Raw genomic sequence first — 19,880 nt, forward strand, 5'->3', positions numbered from 1 at the left:
CTCACCTTATAAACTCAAGTTTTCAATGAAAAATTCAATATGCTCATTTTCTAATCACTGACTATAACAATATTGATCTAAATTCCCAAATATAAAAAGTTTCTCTGATAAGTAGAAGAAAAGTAGTATTTTAATGTATTCTTCATTCAACATATTCTTGCCTTTTTTTAGGGTAACAAATTGCCAAGATGAATATGATTTCCAATTAATAAAACATGGATAACTAAGCTTTAAATGTTACTAAGGGGTTTTTGCATTCAATTTTTGCAAGTGAGGTAGCTGGCCAACATTTCTCAAAGGCATATAAAATATTTGTAGGTTACACTGTTTTATGATTTGGGGTAGTAAATGGAAATAATTTTAATCCTATATAATAAAAGCCTAATATGCTAAGTGTCCGGTTTTCCAGTTGGCCATTTAACCAATCAAAGTGTAATATGCTAGTGATATGCTAAGATCACTCAACTGCTCACTATGACGTGCACTGACCAGTGGAGGGCAGATGCTCTGACTGAGTGAGACAGGCCAGACATGCCCTGAAGCCCTCCTGCAGTCACTCCCTGGCTGGTCAAACTCCCAGTTCCGATTGTGCACTGGTGAGATCCCTTGGCCTGGCCTGTGCCCTCTTGCAATCCAGGACCTCTTGGAGGATGTTAGAGAGCCAGTTTCAGCCTGATCCTGCAGGCCAAGCTGAGGAACCCCACTGGTGCACGAATTCATGCACCAGTGTCCTCTAGTAGGATATAAAAGATGTTTTCTTTTGCAGCACACTTTCTTTAACAACATTCTTAACAACTTAGAAAGATTGTTTTCCCATTTTTGTCTCCATTTTCCCAGGAAATCTTTGTGAGAATGGGCTTCTTCTGCACTTGCTAATCTACCCGTGCATTTGGGGACAGCCTTTAACTTCTAACGACCTGCACTTCCCCGGATGCCAGGAGCCTTGAGTGCAGTTAAACTAATGTTTTACAATCTTTGGAAAAAATTACTTTCATTAGAGGAACTGCTAGTGTTGTTGGGGCTTTGAGAAAAATAAACAGAAACCCACACGCCCTAATTAAATTAAACCAGTAAAAGGAATGCAGCCATCTCGCCCTGGAAGGAGGTGCTCAAGCCCCAGTCACAAATATGTGACCCTGAAGGTCAAGAATTGTGGGAGGCCGGGACCGGTTTGGCTCAGTGGATAGAGTGTCGGCCTGCAGACTGAAAGGTCCCGGGTTCAATTCCGGGCAAGGGCATGTACCTTGGTTACGGGTACATCCCCAGTAGGGGGTGTGCAAGAGGCAGCTGGTTGATGATTCTCTCTCATCAATGTTTCTAACTCTCTATCCCTCTCTGTGAAAAATCAATTATATATATATATATATATATATATATATATATATATATATATATATAAAGTTTAAATATTATTAAAAAAAAAAGAATTGTGGGAGGTTCAGTGGTTTACCCAGCATGCTTTGGTTCTGCAGATCCAGAGCCCCTGGGGGAACTGGATGCCTTGGCCCCTTTTTTTCTGGCTGAGAAGCAGTTGGGGCAGCCCTGGTTCGCTGGCTTGATGTCTCTGCTGAGCCTTGAGGCCTCGGGCAAGAGGACCACACCTGCCTGTGCAGCAGCCTGCATCCCGGGCAGTGGTGAGTGGGAACTAGCCAGGCGCGAAGGGCCACAGCAGAGGCCGGGTCCTGGGATGCTGGCGGCCTGTTACAAGGATGGTGACGCTCCCTTCTGCCAAAATCTTTCTCTGTAGAGTTCTAAGTGGCCACCCATGCGCTATGTAATAAGATTAGCGTGAAATACATGGGTTCTCTTATGAATTAAATAATGAACGGCAACGAGGTAGTGAGATGTCAGAATACATTTTAACGGTGCGTCTCCTGGAATCCGCAGAGCTCAGCTACTGCAGGGCATGGGAGTCTTACGTGTAGAGTGTGGCTATAACTCTGAGCGTGACCTCGGCTGGGCTGATGGTTCCGGTCAGGGGCTATCAGGTTAGCTTAGCCAGGTTATTCTGAACATGGAGCGAAAGGATCACAGTCTGCCTTACGCAGAGATCATGAGCAAGAATAACAACTCCAAGATGGACTGTTGGTTCTTGAATGCAACCTTAGTAAGCTTTTGTAGTGCTCTGTCCCAGAAATTCACAAATAACTCATTTTAGGAAATTAGGCCTGGCTTTGTATGCACTTTTAAACAGACAGCAGCTAATCCCTAAACAATGCAGTGACTTATCCTTGTGTCAAAATTCAGATCGAATAAGGTCACTTTACTTCATGCCCTAGAGAGCCAAGATGTCAGAACAGAAAGATGAGCTAAGATCTCTGCATGCACTTGTTGACTGATGTTGAAGGTGAGAGCACGCAGATGAAGAGGGCACATGATCCCTGGGACAGGAAAGCCAGGTACACAGGTACACAGGGTATATGTGACTTTGAGCCCACGGGGAGTGGGCCTAAGCCATCAGTCAGACATCCCCTGAGGGCTCCTGGACTCCGAGAGGGCACAGACCAGGCTGAAGGACCCCTCCCCTCTAGTACACAAATTTCACACACTGAGCCTCTAGTATATACTAACACAAGAATAAACTATTAGCCTACTTTCGTATAATTCCAGGTCTCTCTTTGTGGGTGATGTCTATGCAGGTGAGGTTGGGCACATATGCACCCACACATATGCACCCACACAAATCTCGTAGGATCAGACTACACACAACACATTTCACTCAGCTGTTTCAGGTGCAGATATTTCCACACACTGTGTTCATTAATATATCTCACCATTAGCAAGGTGTCATGCCATTCCATCAAATGACTACATCACAAATCCTATTTTTTTTGAAAGTATATTTTTATTGATTTCAGAGGGGAAGGGAGAAGGAGAGAAAGAAACATCCATGAGAGGGAATCATTGATTGGCTGCCTCCTGCATGCCCCACATTTGGGACTGAGCCCCCAACTCGGACATATCCCCCGCCCGGGAATCAAACCATGATCTCCTGGTTCCTAGGTCAACGCTCTACCACTGAGCCATGCCAGCCGGGCACAAATCATCTTTCAATGATACACATTTGGTCTGTTTCCGTTTTTCATGATCATAAGCAACTCTGAGATGAACAACCCCATGTCTACTTCTCTGTGCCCTTGTCCAGTTGTGGCTTCAGGATGAAGTGCGGGCAGGAGACAGCGAGACAGGTGTGAGCCACGCTGCCACGCTGCCTCCCAGGGTCGAGATCATCCACCTGCCAAGGAGCAGGCAGTGACAAGCACCTGTTTTCCCCACTTCCAGCCCCCTGGCAGCGCCTCATTTCAGAATCTTGGCCCCTATAGCAACGGAGGAGGTCATAGTGGTGGTTTCCCTTGCCTCTGTTTTATTACTTTTCATTTCGATCTTCTTCTCCCAGGTCTGTTGACCCTCGCTCATTTGTGGTTCCTCTTTGAGAATGATCCCTTTGTATCTCGGGACAATTTTTCTATTGGTGGTGGTGGTGGTGGAGCTTGCCTGTGCTTTCCATATTTGTGTTTGCTTTGTTTTCTAACCAGTGACGTGTGCTTTTGAAGCTGACATAACCACTCAGCGACGAGCTGCAGTGATCTTTGGGGGGCCCCAGCTTGTGGATGAAGCGAGAGCATCCTCCCAACCGCAGCCTCTCAGGAAGCGGCTCCGTGGTTAACGCGCAGCAGCCTCTGGGGAGGGCTGAGAGGCAATTACGCAACGAAACCCAGGGGAGATGGGAAACTGGCCAAGAGACAACACTGCTGAAACGCTTTGCAAATAGAAAGAGGCCCCCGAAGGATGCGCTGCGACACTGCCAACTCCGCCCGGCGATGGAGTGGCCTGGCTATGGACGGGGCCCAGATGGAGAGGTGGGGACCGCCTCACATGGGGACCGCTGAGCCACTGAGGGGACACGGCCCGGGGAACTGGGAAGAATGTGGGATCCGCTCCTGAATGATGAATGAAATGCTTTGGCCGTACGGAACTTGCTGATGAAATCCTAGCAGGGCTGGTCACTGCAGCGGAGGGATCCCCGTGGCCTGGCAACCCCTTCGGCTGAGCTGGGGGTCCCTGCCCTGGGCGCCCCTGGGAGCTGGGGGTGGTGAGCAAGCAGGCCCCACTGATCTCCGTGAGTCCTGCCAAGCCATTCCACCTGGCACCGGAGCTGAGGGTTCAGTGGAGGGGCCTCTGACTCGGCCACTAAAGAAATGGAGGTGACAGTCCTGGAGGCTGGCCGGCTCCATGCAATGTGACCCCGGATCTTGCAGGGAGGAGCAGACAGCCCTGGGAGTGCAGAGCAGGGCTCTGGTCCTCCAGGGGAGGTTATGGGAAGCAGGTGCTCCCATCGGCTTTGCCCAGCCCAGGAGATAGAGCAGCCCCAGGCTGGCCAACCAGCTGCTGAGCATCCATTCTGCTCCCCATCGGGTTGAGCCCCGGCAGATGGGGAGGGGGTGATGACACAGCTTGGGTGGGCCTGGGTGAAGGTGGGCGTCCAGTGGAGCACACAGAACCCCCAGCTATGTCGGGCACTTCTCCGAAGGAGAAGCAGGGGTCTTTGTTTGCTTTTGACATCCTTTCAGATCCTCCATCCTGGCTGCTCGGGAGCCTGTGGCGTGAGTTCAAATCCCAGTCCCCTCACTTCTAGCTGTGCGGCTTTGGGCAAGGTATTTTACCTGTCTATGTCTCAGTTTCCTTATCTAAAAGTCTGTGAGCACCAACTTCAAGATTAAATACACACATATACACATATGTAGCAGTTATACTGATTTGTCTAACTGAAAAGTGTGCATGGGTGCGAGTGTGTATGTGTTTGATTGTGTGTATGACTGTGTGCGTGTGTGTGTGCGCGCGCGTAAGCCTGTGAATTTCCCTTCTGTAGGGCATTCCGGCAATGCTGCTGTCTCCATGGAAACCAGCCTCTGGGTCCCTGTGGCTTCTGCTGAGTGGAGCGCATCATCTGCACGGTGGGTGGGGTCTGATAAGCCAACCAAACAGCACCGACCAGCTCAGAGCGCATGCCCCTTCCTGGGGCCCCCTGACCACCCCCTACCCGGCACAGGTTTGCACCCTGTGGGAGGGGCACTGGCTGCGGGTTTTGTTTGCCAAGCAGCATTTAGCGGCTTGCCACTCTCCCTCCTGCCATTAAAAGTCTCTATAGTAACCTGATTAATACATTTGAAAACAATACATCATAATGGAACACCCTTCTCCCAGCTTAGCTGCTTCTAGGTCTCCCGTGTGCTCAGCATGCGTTTCTCTTGTTCTTTGGTCTCTGTGTATCTTTCAATCCTCTCAGAAATGGAGGTGATTTTAAGAGGAGTAGTCAGATTTTAATTTATTTTTTAATTTTTAAAGATTTTTTAGAGAGAGAGGCAGGGGGAGAGAGAGAGAGAGAGAGAGAGAGAGAGAGAGAGAGAGAGAGAGAGAGAGAGAGAGAAACATTGATGTAAGAGTGAAACAGCAATTGTCTGCCTCTTGCAGGCCTCCTATTGGAGAACCAGCCCCAAACCCGGGCACGTGCCCTGACCAGGAATGAACTGGCAGCCTTGCAGGGCATGGGACGACGCTCAACCAACTTAGCCACACTGGCCAGGACAATAATCTGATTTTTTTTTTTTTTTTAAACCCCACTCTCTTGCACCTTTTCTCCATTAGGGGATGGGTCCCAAGGCTCTCAACAATATATACTAAATCTTTTTGCAGCTTGGACAGGGAGCAAATAGTTATACATACTTATAGCAAAAGGTATAAACAGATATTAGACTTAAGTTATTATTATTTTTTAATATATATTTTATTGATTTTTCACAGAGAGGAAGAGAGAGGGATAGAGAGTTAGAAACATTGATGAGAGAGAATCATCGATCAGCTGCCTCTTCCACACCCCCTACTGAGGATGTGCCCGCAGCCAAGGTACATGCCCTTGACCGGAATCGAACCTGGGACCTTTCAGTTCACAGACCGTCGCTCTATCCACTGAGCCAAACCGGTTTTGGCAGACTTAAGTTATTTTTTAGAAACTTACAAATACTGACAGATGGGACAAAGCAGGTATTTCATGAGCTAAAAACTGTGAGGTCGCAGGTGTTTCCCACAGGGTGACCTGTGCCCCGCCGTTACTATGATAGCACCTTCACTCTCATTGTCACTATCTGGATCGTCGGACGGTTTTCCAATTTATTGGGTCTCACCCACCCTGGACCAACTGGACATGCGCCTCCAGTGGTTACTGTCTGACTCTTTTGTTGTTGTTTAGAGTTTTGGGACAGCACATAGGGACCTATGCCAAATCTCTTTCAATCTGACAGACCATTTTGCCTGGAAAGCGCCAGGAAGATAAGACGGAGGATCAGTCACATGAGAACAAAGTGCACTGTGTTGGCTGCGATGTTAGAATGGAAGTCAGAATGTCATTGCCTCCAAACCTCCGGCTGCTCTTCTGTTGCTTCTTAGACTCCTCACTCCTGAACCCATCATTCCTCATTATGATCACTTAGTGAACATGGCAAGAGATCACCGTTTGAGAGTGTTTGGAAATTGAAACTCCATTTGACAGATCTGAAAGGAAATTACATATTGAAAGAAAAAGGACCATACTCCCTCTCAAACCACACACCACTTATAAAATTAGGTGGTTATTCTTTTATTTATTATTATTTTTTAGTAAATCTGTCAGCCTCCTTCTTCGGGTTTGGCCTTTTGTTATATCGTTATGCTGCTGGTTCTGAGGTAAGTACAGGCTCCTAAAAGGATGCAGGTACGCCTTTCAAAATGCCCCAAATTGGTTCACTGATGTTTGATATTTGGCTGTCAGGAAAGCTAAGGCACCAAGAAGTCATTGATTAAATACCAAGCAATTTTCCCACCAGAAAAACCTGAAAAGCTTGGTGAGAGCAAAAACAGATTGAAAAAAACCCCACCTACAGTTCTGATTTCATGCGCATAGAGGTAATATTTCTGCTTGGAAAAAAATAAGCAACAAGGACAGCCTCTGGAATATACCAGCTTTCATCATTACAAATAAAAGCAAATTGCATAGGTAAGTTCTGGAGGAGGTTTCCCTGTTTTGGTTCCCAAAGTGTCAGAATCTCACCTGGTTCAGGGTGTTACTCATTGCCGGGCGAGGGAGAAATGGAAGTGTGTACACAGCATCTGCTTCCACCCTCACGGGTGCGCTTGCAGCAGGTCAATGCTGACGGCACCCCCTGGTAATGCTCCAGACCCACAAGGGGAGGGCGCAGTTCTCCACAACCCTGCCCTATGCAGACACCAGGGCCCCCCTCGGGGTCCCCAGCCCACCTGCACCGCTGGTCTCCATGTCTGACCGTATAAAGTTGGGGTTCCTATGACCCTTTCAGGTTGAATAATTTGCTAGAATGATTCACAGAATTCAAAGGAAGTGCTATTCTTGTGAGTGGTTTTGTTATAAAGATACACAATGAGGAGGGTTGGGAGGGGGCACAGAGCTTCGTGGGCTTAAGCTGTCAGTTGGACATCCCCCGAGGGGTCCCGGATTGCAAGAGGCCTGGCTGAGGGGACCAGCACCCCCCCCCCCCCCAAGTGCACGGATTTTCATGCACTGGGACTCTAGTGATTATATATTAGCTTTCAATATAGAATATGTATATATTCAACACACATATGTTAGCATTCAATGTACCTATTAGCTTATACCTGCATAGCCATATGAAAATGCAATTATTCACACACATTTATGCATATAAACACACCAGTTAGCATGTAAGTACCTATGTATGAGCTGTGCGTACATTATTCAAACCCAGCCAGGGACCTGCTATGCTCAGATGCAGAGACTCAGACAAGAGGGTAAAGTCCTTTGCATGCAGGCTCCCAGCTGAAGGATGGCCAGGCGGGATCAGAGGGGCTCTGTGCCTCCACAGCTCACCTGAGGGGTAGGTAAGCTGCCCTCCCTGCGCCAGCGCTGTTGTGCTAATGGTTCAGAAGCCTGCGTGAGTGCACTTGTGGGCTGCGGCACTGCTCTCTGAGTCAATATTTAAACCCCGAGATGCCTCCCCCTTGTAACTCCTTTGAGGCTGGAATTTAATATCTTGTGAGGGAGATTACATCAAAGCAGAAAACACAAGAAATGTAGGTCGCACTGTTTTCCCTGCTGAACGCCCCCCTCAGTGCGTGAAGCCACAGCTGGGGAAGTCTGAGAGGCGACTCCCTCCCACCCGGTGACACCTACTTCTGCCCGATTTTAACCTCCCCCGAGCTCCTCCCCACTGCATGCCTCCCCTCCCTGCACTCTGCTCACACGCCTGCCTCCAGTGCCAGGGAAGCTGGGTGATGCTCACGCCCCGGAGGGAGCTGCTCTGGGGCCTGTAACCGAGGCAGAGGTGCTGCACGGGCAAGGAGCACCCTCCTCCTTGGGCCCCCAGGGGTGCAGGCCCAGAGCTCGCTGTGCGGGGCGTGGGCGCCCTCCCGCCTGGGGATGAGCTCTGGAGCCTCAGAATCCCGTGTTCCCTGCTCTCCCTCCACCATCTGTTCCCTCACATCTCAGTGTGTTCTCTCAGGCTCAGCGCTTCCCAAACACGCACACAGACACGCACACAGACATGTTCCCCTGCCCTGGGCCGGCCACACGTGCTTGCCCCACTTGCCATCTGTCTCCCACGCTCTGGCCTGTCTCACCGCCACCCCTCTAGGCTGGGGACCCCACTTGCTGCAAGCTGAGGGCGCAGAATAAAGCTGGAGACCCTAAGTGCCGGCCCCGGCCAGCACCCGACCTTCCCCAGCCCGGGGGACAGGTCCTCTCACCCCGTCTTCCTCCATGACACCTGTTGTCCTCAAGGCCTGGCGGGGACCATTGGGGCAGGGTGGCAGGTGGTGGGGGTGGAGCAGGCTCTGGGAGCCGGGCGGCAGCGTGGGAGGAGGGAGGGGAGGACTGTGAGCCGGTGGCAGTTGGAGGGAGGCAGGGAAGGCACATGGAGGAAGTGGGAGGCAAGAGAGGTTTAAATGTGTTTGTCTCCCTCTTTGCTTTGGGCCGGAGCAAAGGCAAGTGGCACCGGCTGTGGTTCCATATGGAGCTGGCCATAGAGGAGGGACCTCGACAGTGAGGGAGGGGACAGCGGGGGGGGGGGGGGGGGGGGGGGGGAGGGAGAAGGGAGCGGGGACAGAAGCACCTGGAGGGACATGGAGGGGGAGAAGAGAGGATGTTCGCTTCCATGGAGACGTGGCTCAGGCCATTCAATTGCACAAGAATTATAGTCCATTTCAGGCCCTCTGACCTCAGAGCTGGGATCTCCGATGCCAATCAAACATACTCATACTCTCAACCGGGAGCAAGATCCTCGAACCTGAAAGCTGTCTTCCAGGAAGGACAGCACGTGTCTCACTGGGAAGAAAGTCCGGTGCCTGCTTCTCAGAGGCGCTCAGCCGGGAGCCCTGCTGCCCTCTCCTGCTTTGGGTCAGAGGGTGCCTGTCTGCCTCCTGGTGGGTCTGAAACCATAGACTGTGTGGGGACCAAGGTCAAATACAGTCGTCTGCATAGCTCTGCATCCTGGGCTCCGGCAAGGTGGTCCCTCTGGGCACCCGCTCTGGTGCCTCCCTGCCCGCATCCTGAGCACGGGACCCCAGGAAGGAACATGCAGAGTAGAGAGGACGGAGCCAGTCTGGTGAGTGGTGTGAGTGTGAGTGGACGGGCGACAGAGGGATGGGACACCGGGTGGTGGGAGAGCGAGAGAACCTGCCTCCAGGCTGGGCTCCCGGAACCCGTGCTGGAGCACATGGCGGGACTTTATAACCCACATTGTTAGTGCGCCCACGCGGGGAGACCTCCTTTCTGGAGCCAACATGTTCCCCGGGCTCGGGGTGTGGGGAGATACATCAGATGATTATGACCCCGCAGCGAATTATTACTGAAGTTTATGTATGAACCGCCTACCAAGGTTCCCCGCAGACATGATTCCAGGCTGTTTGCACGCCTCTGGACACCTCTGATCGTCACCACCTGACTTAGCTCTCAGCGCCCGGGACAGACCTGCCCGCTCCATGTCACCGCTGATGACCACAGGGAGGACTGGTGTCCTTGGCATAGTTCCTGTCTGACAATAGAGGCAGGGCGACTGCACTATTTGGAGCAAGTCTACATGTGAAAATATCCATTTCCAAGATGCAAACAGAGGTTAAAAGGTCAAAGGGCAGTGGTGAGACATCGGTGGCCTTTGGAAGGTTGGAAGGCCACAGCGAAAGCGAGTGAGTAGCGGCTCCCTGAGGTCCTGCTGGGCATCCCAGTCACACCCCTCCCGCCTCCTTCCCTGTCACCCCGCTTCTCTGGGCTCCTATGAGTTGCCTCTTTCCTCTTCTACAGCTCCTCTCTGGGTTCTTTGCACATATATGTTTTTTTCTGTGTGTTTTTGTCATGTGTAATTTTGCTGTATCTATTTCTCCCTCCACATCTGTTTTTCCTTTTTCCTGTTTTTTTCTTCCTTATCAGGTCCCCTCTTCATGCCAACGGTGTAACATAAAAATATTTTGAAGTATTACCCTGTATTTATTAAACTTGATTCCAATGAAACATTTAAAAGCTTGTTAATATTTTTGTCTCTTGTTTGCCCTTTAATTTTTAAAAAGGGCACTTTTATTGATTTCAGAGAGGAAAGAAGAGAGAGAGAGAGAGAGAGAGAGAGAGAGAGAGAGAGAGAGAGAGAGAGAGAGAGAAACATCAATGATGAGAGAGAATCATTGATTGGCTGTCTACTGTGTGCCCTATCCTGGGGATTGAGCCCGCAACCCAGGCATGTGCCCTGACCGGGAATCAAATCATGACCTTCTGGTTCATAGGTTGATGCTCAACCACTGAGCCATGCGAACTGAGCTTGTTTGCCTTTTAAAAAAAATGACAGTTGATTAATGGCACATGAGAGAAAGGAACGTTTCCCGTTACTGTTCTAGAAGGCAAAGAGGTCACCCACCCCATTCCCGGCCTTGCCCAGGCACCCACAGCAGTCCGTCCCCATGGTGATGGAGGACGCAGGCTCCCCCCACAGTTCCAGTTAAACATGGAGATGTTCTAGGAACCAGATGGCTTCTGCTCTGCAGTTGAGCAAGCAGAGTGTTTCCTGGCTCTAGAAAGCCATTCTGGGCACCGTGTCTTGGGTGTTTGTGGTTCTGTTTATGTCCCTTTCCTCTGGTGGCCTTGGGTTTTACGTTCCCATCAGGTTTAGTGTGTAGCAATTGTGTGTTAATCCTTTGATTGGTCTACTGGCAGGTTTTCCCTACATAACTATGTATTTATTTCTTATGTTGAATAAATGTGGAGTTGTATATAACATTACTCATGAATTTAACTTTGATGAAATATTTATCAGTACTGACTGCCTGATGAACTCTTATAGCGAGAGCCTAAAAGAGTTAGAGCATGTCGTATGGATTTTATAATGTTCTCTATCTTTGTAAGGATTGGTGATCTGGAATGTTGGGTAGAATTCCAAAGTCTGTTCTCAAATTTTGAATTTCCTTGTGTATGGAACACATCTGTGTGATTTTTCTTTTTCTTTTTTGTTTGTTTGTTAATCCTTACGTAAGGATATGTTTTCATTGATTTTTAGAGAGCCTGGAAGGGAGGGTGAGAGACAGAGAGAGAAACATCATTGATGTGAAAGAGATACATCAATTGGTTGCCTCGCACACGCACTCCGACCAGTGTTGGTGATCAAGCCTACAACCGAGATGCATACCTTTGACTTAAATCAAACCTATGACCCTTCAGTCTGCGTGTGGGCCAACACGCTAACCACTGAGTCAAACAGGCCAGGGCTGTGTGATCTTCTTCATAAAGACAAAGCAACTTAGAAGAACAACTGTATCCTTTCATCTACCCAAGGGTTTGGAATTCAGTTTTGACAGAATTCCCTAAGCCAATGGATTTATAGAGCAGTCATTACAGTCATTGCAGAGGCAAACCTGAGACCTAAAACCAACCAACTAGGAGACCGATGAGGGGCTCTCATTTAAATGCATTTGGATCCAACAGAGATATAAAAATCAATGTACTGTCATTGAAGATCCCAGTCGATCCCTTAGAGAGCCTTCAGTGTTTCACAGTGCAGTTAGGTGGGCTAGAGGTAACATTTACTGCGTTTCTAACAGAAGCTTCATTGTGAACCCAGCATCACAACTCCTGTGCTGTACTAGCTTGATCCCCTTACACACTCAAACTCCCTGTGCTGACAGCGACGCCGGGCTCCAAGCTAGCCATCTTTCTCACATTCAGAGGCTCTGTGGGTCTTTTGTGCTGGTCCTTGGACTTGGAGATTAGAACTGAGTCTGCTGAAGTGCTGACACTGTGAATTAGGTGGTGCTGTCCGTGGTCCCACTCCATAGTTTAATGTCACAGGTTCATCAGCTTTTTAGCGGTACAGGTAACCTCTATGCATTTCACTCAGGCAGGAGAAGAGCTTTAAGATTGGTTCCCCTGCAGAGAACCAATCTGGGGGTCTTTAAACCTCGTGGCAAATCCTTTGCCCGTGTTTCCAGTAGAGAGAAGGGTGGAGCAGAGTGGGAGGGGGTGGTACAGAAGAGAGGGTGGGAGAGAGGCGGTAAATACTGAGGGCAGTTGGTCTTCACCAGGCCCTTCCAGTCACTGTGTAAATGGTGGGATTAGTGTGTGTTCAAGACCCAGGAAACTGGCCAGGGGTTTTGGTGAGGAATGAAAGACATGCAGCGTGAAGGACGTTGTAACAGTATCTTTTCTAGGTGCGGGGCGGACCTTTGGGATAAGGCCTCATTGACCAGCTACAGAAGGACACTTGTGTTTTAATAGTTCCATGAGTTGAGGAGTGGCTGAAGAGGAAGCAGGTGCCCAGTTAAATGTGGCAAGATTAACAGTGACTTCTGCAGACAAATTGAATAAAGTGTTCATGGCCCTAATGATAATGGAGAAGTGTTTGCAAGCTTCTCTTGGAACTTTAGAGATGAAATGTAGCACCAGGGACAGTGTTTATTTCCAAACAAAAAAATAGTTTGCACTGTCTGCTTATTTCATAGCCACATGGTCTTTTTTTTTTTTTTTTTTTTTTTTTGTAATTAATCCTCACCCAAAGATATTTTTTTCCATTGATTTTTAGTGAGAGTGGAAGGGAGAGGGAGAGATAGAAAGCGAGAGACAGACATCCATGAGAGAGAGACACATATATTGGTTGCCTTCCACACCCACCCTGACTTGGGCCAGGGAATGAGCCTGCAACCAAGGTACATGCCCTTGACTGGAATCGAACCCGTGACCCTTCAATCCATAGGCAGACACTGCATCCCCAGAGCCAAACTGCTTAGGGCATCACATGGTCTTTAATAGTTAAACTTCAACATATAGAATTGCATTTCTCATGTTGTGGGAGGATTTATTTTAATTAATTCTTCTTTCTTCTTAAAAATATGTATTGCATTTATTTAGCTCAAGAGCTTAGAGAATCCTAGCACTGATCCACACCAAAGCTAAATCATTGCAAGCTGCTTACACCTCAAGCACTCCATTTTTAATAGTTCTGTTTGAAGTTCTGAAGCACCACCTGAGAGGTTATGTGATCATAAATAAACCATCCTTTCCCCTCTTTCCATTCTCCAGCCTACGCAACATCTGCCCGTAAACCTTCAGCTGACCTGATCTAACCCTGCCAAAGGTCAGGTTTAAATAACTCTGGGTCTTGAGCCCCAATGCAGTGGTGCAAATAAAATCCATTTTGATTCATACAGTAACCACTTTAGCGCAGAACCTGACCCCACGCAAGATGGGTTTCTGCATAATGCACCATGTACCATCGACATGAGGCGATGCGTGTCCAACAGACCTTGGCTATTGCAACAGTGAAAGGCCAAGTCAGGTCGCCACAAGGGGATGTGGTTGGTGTGAAAGTTTGCGGTTTCCCATGCAAAACCAGAAATCAAGAATAAATTCCAAGTTACTCACTCATGGATTCTGTCAGCTTGGCCATGGCTGCGGTGCTTCTTTGTGCTTTTCCTAAAGGGAAGAAGAAACAGTCTCAGATACACATGAACACAATGGGTCTGTTAAGCTCTGTCTCTCTCTATTCTTTTCCTATACTGTCTGCTCATTTCATAGCCACATGGTTAAAATGTGCTCACAGTGATAAAAGGAATGGAAAAAATCCCACACTACAGTTATACGATCAGTTAGCCACCGAGAAGAGATTTGGGGGACATTAAAGAACGTGCCCTGTCTGCCGCAGTGATTTTGGGTAAATATAATTGGTTACGTGCGGCCAGCTTCCGGAACCTCTCTGACACTGGAGTTCTGGCATCCATATGCCAGTCCTTTGCTCTCTATTTTCTCCTGTGGAAGCTTTTTTGGTATTTTTGGAGCTGGTATTTTTGTAGTCATTTGGTTTCTTTTTTCCCTAAGAGCTAAATAGATTTTATACATTTTTCTTTGTCTTAGCTTTTTGACTTCCTGAAATCTTTTTTATAAGTCATCACTTTAAAAAAATATATCTTTATTGATTTCAGAGACAAAGAGAGAAATAGAAACATCAATGATGAGAGAGAATTATTGATTGGCTGCCTCTTGCACCTCCTCCAATGTAGATCAAGCCCACAATCCAGGCATGTGCCCTTGATCGGAATCGAACTCAGGACCCCTCAGTCTGCAGGCTGACGCTCTATCCACTGAGCCAAATCAGCTAGGGCAAAAGCTGTCACTTTTGATGGGTTTATAATCTTATATATTTTGGGCTAAAAACATTTTGTTTCAACTGGGATAGAGGTGGCAGCCCACCGAGTGTGAGGGCCAAGGATGCGTGCAGAAATGGAGCCTGTCCCAATGAAGAAGGCGCAGAGGCGAGATTAAGAATGATGGTCATCTCTACTCAACAGTTCCCTTCACTGTCTCCGTGCTTCTTTCATTTCCTGGGGTTCCTGACAGGGATCGTAGCTGAAATATTGGCCAATATTATTTTACTTTTTTGAAGCATTTTTCTTTTTCTGATTATGAAACGAATGCATGCCCATTATTTAAAAACGCAGAAGATATTGAAAAAATGATAAATTATAGTCATCTCATAATACCACCTGCAGAGGAAACTGTTATTATAATTTGGTGAACACATTTCTGTTTTCATTTCAATACCCGTGAATATGTACAGACAGGGCAACGTGATCCCATCTCTATAAATATAAATATGAGTATTCTGTACACAGTGTTGTAAGTTGCCTTTTCACTTAATACCTCATCCTCCATCTTTCTATGGCAATACTGTTAGAATGCATCAGCATTGCTTGGATGACTGTGAAGCATCTGTCATGAGTTATCTCACTGGTCGGCAATCTGCGGCTAGTGAGCCACATGCGGCTCTTTGGCCTCTTGAGTTTTTAGCAAAGGCCAGCTTAGGAGTACCCTAAGTAAGTTAATAACAATGCACCTATCTACATGGTTTAAGTTTAAAAAATTTCACAATCAAAAGAAATTTCAATCATTGTACTGTTGATATTTGGCTCTGTTGACTAATGAGTTTGCCGTACTGGGTTATCCCACAATTTCCTTAACCAGCTTCCAGTTTATTTGCATATAGTTTTTCACTGTTTTACATGAGGCTGTGATGAAGCATCCTTGAGTTCACATCTTGGTGCACTTGGCCTTCTAGGGGATAATAAATCTCAGGGATAGACATGGGTTGGCCAAAAGGTATGACTATTAAGAATTTTGAAACTGTCCCCACACAGTTCAGGTCTGAGAATGTATAGAAGTGTTTGTTTCTTTGCATTCCTGTCACTTGCCAATGACATTACTACATCTCCCCTCCCCGACTCCGCCAAAGTGATAGTGAAAAAGTGGGATCTTGTTATTTTATCCTGTCCCTTTTCTCTCTCTGACCCTTTTATGGACAGCCAGGCATTCTGTCCCAGCTAGTCTGTACCTTGCCGGGAACTCAGCTTCCTGGTGCGGTGCCCAGCCCCCGTGGCATCAATAATGACGTCTGAGAAACCTAAGGAGGCAGCTATCTTTGCCCACGGCCAGAGCATAGTGCTGCGCACACCACAGCTGCCTGGCCAGCACCTGAGTGACGTGTCACAGCTTGAATGCGGAAGGACAGCTACCAGCCCCATTATCATGGCCTGGTGTTACTGTTCCCTCCCTATAGAGTCTTCTTTGAGTGTTAACAAATGACAGTGAACATCACAAGTCAATGCTTGATTTTCACAAGCCCGGTATTAGCAGTGAAATCAGGGCACCACTATCTCTTAAATTAATCATGGAGAACAGAAGGAGCTATGGGCCCGTCATCCACATCCTGTCTGCCACGTAGTTTATATCGAGATGCAGAGAAGTAGCCGCTCTTGGGGAGGTTAAATGCCAAGGCAGAGCAAGGAGCCTGTCAGCCACACGGGTTCACAGGAGCGCACAGGCTTCCTCAAGACAGGTGGGCCCAGTGGCTTGTGAGAATTCATGCAGAGAAGCAACTCCATGGTGAGAGCTCAGCGGGCCTCATCCTTGACCTCTAGGACTTGTCCTGTCTGCCTGCACTGTCCTGGATTCTCCACTTCCCCTCCCAGCCCTAGCCCTGCTGTGATTCCCTGTCTCCTATGTCCTGCTCTGTGACCAGCCCCCTCACCCCTATTCTCTGGCTCCGAGCCCCATAGTCCTCACTCTGGGTCACTGACCAGCTCGGCTCGGCCCTCCTCGATGGCCCCTGTGGTAAGACTCCTGAAACCACAGGCTCCCAGGTCCCTTCCATCCCATCCTTATAAGGCACTGTCCAGTCTGCCTGTCCTCTGATGGCCACCATATCGCCTCTGGTGACCTAGGATCCTGCCACCTTTTGTACTGGCCACCCAGTCTTCTGTTGAGTGGTCTTTGCAGCTATTTTTAAAAATATATTTTTATTGATTTCAAAGAGGAAGGGAGAGAGAATCATTGATAGGTTGCCTCCTGTAGGCCCCCCACTGGGAATAGAGCTTGTAACCCTGGGCATGTACTCTGACCAGGAATCAAAACATGACCTCCTGGTTCATAAGTCGACCCTCAACTGAGTTAGGCCGGCCAAGCATTGCATTTATTTCTATTCAGGTGTGTTGATAGCCTAGTCCTCAGAAATCAAACACCACTGAGATCGGCACATTTTTCTTCCTCGGAGTTAAACAGAAATCACTGACATGGATGGGGTAGGGGGCCTTTAAAAATCCTAAATTTTGCTCTCTGTTTGACTCATCTATATCATAACTTATGGTGGAAATCATGACATATGCTTCTGGGTGAGTTGTTTAGTCATTCTATGGGGTGTCTTCAAACTCCGTATGTCCTTCCCTCATTATCGGGAAGTTGAGGTTCGCAAGTGCCTGGCACGTGTCCCCATAAGGGATTGACATTTCATTCTCAATCCCAGGCAGATTCTCCTCCCTTTTTAGAGCCCAGAGTTTCCTCCAAAGTGCATTTGCTGGGCTTACAGCGCTGGGAAGAGGTCTGGAATGGGAGCATATTAAACATGGAAAGGAGTGTTTTAGAGATTGTCAAGTCCAACCCATGGGTGATGCAATTGGCAGAACTGACGTTTATGCCGAGAAAAGAATTTACATCGGGCTGGTCTCTTCCCCTTAGCAACAACCTCTACTGCCCCAGAGACCTTGAGGCCCACCACACACAGACTCGATTCTGTCTACAACAGCCCTGGGGCTGTGTTTGCCTTCTCTGGGTCCTTTGTTCAAGCAGCCTCGTTCTCCACAGTACCCCTGACTTCCGCCAATGGATGATGACTTCGCATTCATTGATCCAGCTCTGACCCCCCATTGAACTCTGGCTCCCGCACTGGACAGCCCCACCCAGATGCTCTGTGGATGTTCCAAACCAACACGGTCAAAGCCACTATCTATTCCCCAACACTCTCCCGCATCGCCCTGTACCCATCCTCGTCAGCACCTCCCATCCAGGCAAATGTGCCCCGGGGACCCCTGCTCAAAACTTTTCAGTTCTTCTCTAGCATCTAAGGATGCACTCTTAGCCAGACACCAAGGTTCCCAGCTCATGTTCAGTCTGGATGTTCCTTTCTTTATTCTCTGCCTTTGGTTAATGGGATCACCACACACCTTGTGCCTAAGCCAGAAATGTGAACACCCATCTCTCTTTCCAGGATAGGAAATCTGACCTTCCTTAACTGCTGTATCTTAAAGGGACTGTGACTCTGGTTTCCACCCGCCTCCAGTCTTACCTGCAACACTGAGGGATTGTCCAGAAACTGATCCAAGAACCTATCTAAAATACAGATGTGGCCAAAACCGGTTTGGCTTAGTGGATAGAGTGTAGGTCTGTGGACTGCAAGGTCCTAGTTTTGGTTCCAGTCAAGGGCATGTACATTGGTTGCGGGCACATCCCCGGTAGGGGGTGTGCAGGAGAAAGCTGGTCGATGTTTCTCTCTCATGGATGTTTCTAACTGTTTATCCCTCTCCCTTCCTCTCTGTAAAAAATCAATAAAATATATTAAAAAATATATAGATGTGACCCAGGCCCGAACTCTTTCCATTCTTCTCCAGCACCTAAGGTATATCCCTGCCTTTCAGCCAGGGCTCTGCCTGGGTGTTTCTGTCTTCCACCCTCACACTCCGGTTAGAGGTTCCTCCCTGCCTTGGCAATCCCCGCTTCCTCTGCCTAGAACCCTCAATTTCCTCTTCCTCCTGTGCTCCCCAAACCCGTCCCACAAACTCCACTGGACATCATTAACTTCCAGTTTTTCCCCTACTCTTCCTGACCATCTTTCTGAATTTTATTTCTAAAAATGTTTGCGCTCTAATGTGAGCATTTATCACATTGTGTAGTGTGTTTTGGGATAAGGGATCCCTGCACCTTTGGAGAAGCCAAGTCTTGCCTCCCAACAGCCCTTTGGAGGCCCCCACCAGCACAGCCATGGCGAGAGGCAGTGCGTGGTAGACCAGAAGTCTCTGCCACTGAAAGGCTGCATGCCCACTAGGGGTCTACTCATCATGAGTGTCAACAGCTGGGTGACCATGCACCCGCATGCCCATTTCCAACCTCCTCCATCAGAATAGAGCCTTCCAGAACCTGGATGAGCCTTTGGGAAGAGGTGGGTGGATCCTTTAGCTCTAGAAGGCAGTCCACTTACAACTGTGTTGTCATACATTTAATGGAAAAGCAGAAACATTTGAAGTTTTGGGGACTCAGGATGACATGTTTGAGCAAAACATGCCCACAGATGTGGAAAAAAAATCCCAAGCGTCTTGTTAAAATCATAGGAAACACCTCGGCAAGAGTACTGATCCTCAGTAAGCATGTAATTTTCATTTTGTCTGACTGTACTCTCTCTGCCACACCTGGAAATGGAAAGAAAAGCTCAGTGGTTGGCTTGGGGTGTGTGTATGTGTGTGTGTGCGTGTGCTTGCGTGTGTGATATTTATACCCACACTTCTCTTTCAGATAAGAAGAATGTAGCTTTCTATTGGAACCATGCCAGATACATACTTCTCTCCTACTGCCTGAAACGATGCAGGGGTTTTTAATGAGGGCAATTATAGCAGTCTGACTGTAGCTCAGAGCTAAGACGAATACTGTGTGTGTGTGTGTGTGTGTGTGTGTGTGTGTGTGTGAGAGAGAGAGAGAGAGAGAGAGAGAGAGAGAGAGAGAGAGAGAGAGAGATTCATGAATTATAGTTTCCATAGGGGTGGGTTGGGGGGGGGCGCTTTCCTGTGGGCAGGGCACCCACACACCTCCACACACAGCAGGAGTAGGGTTGTGTGCTGGGCAGAGTTGGTGCCCTGTTTTCTGCTCCCCAGAAGCAGGCTTTTAAAGATGCAGAGAAAAGTAATCATAGTTGATATATTTCAAATCAGTCAGACTTGCATCTTGGATATTTTTATCTCTCTAAAATGTACTTATATTCGTCAGAACACTGATTTTTTTTTCTCAA

General features: G+C 48.1%; 1 protein-coding gene across 1 annotated transcript in view; it reads right to left on the reverse strand.

Moving 5' to 3' along the window:
• KCNJ6 (potassium inwardly rectifying channel subfamily J member 6) overlaps nt 1–19,880 on the reverse strand; it is a 137,131-nt gene that overhangs the window by 71,024 nt on the left and 46,227 nt on the right. Inside the window, exon 2 of the mRNA XM_036446909.2 lies at nt 13,922–13,972. Coding sequence (XP_036302802.1) covers nt 13,922–13,946 — 25 coding nt within the window. The 5' untranslated portion in view covers nt 13,947–13,972. The remainder of the gene's footprint in view (nt 1–13,921; nt 13,973–19,880) is intronic.

Source organism: Pipistrellus kuhlii, unplaced genomic scaffold (genome assembly GCF_014108245.1).
Source record: "Pipistrellus kuhlii isolate mPipKuh1 unplaced genomic scaffold, mPipKuh1.p scaffold_m20_p_2, whole genome shotgun sequence".
NCBI classification, from domain to species: Eukaryota; Metazoa; Chordata; class Mammalia; order Chiroptera; family Vespertilionidae; genus Pipistrellus; species Pipistrellus kuhlii.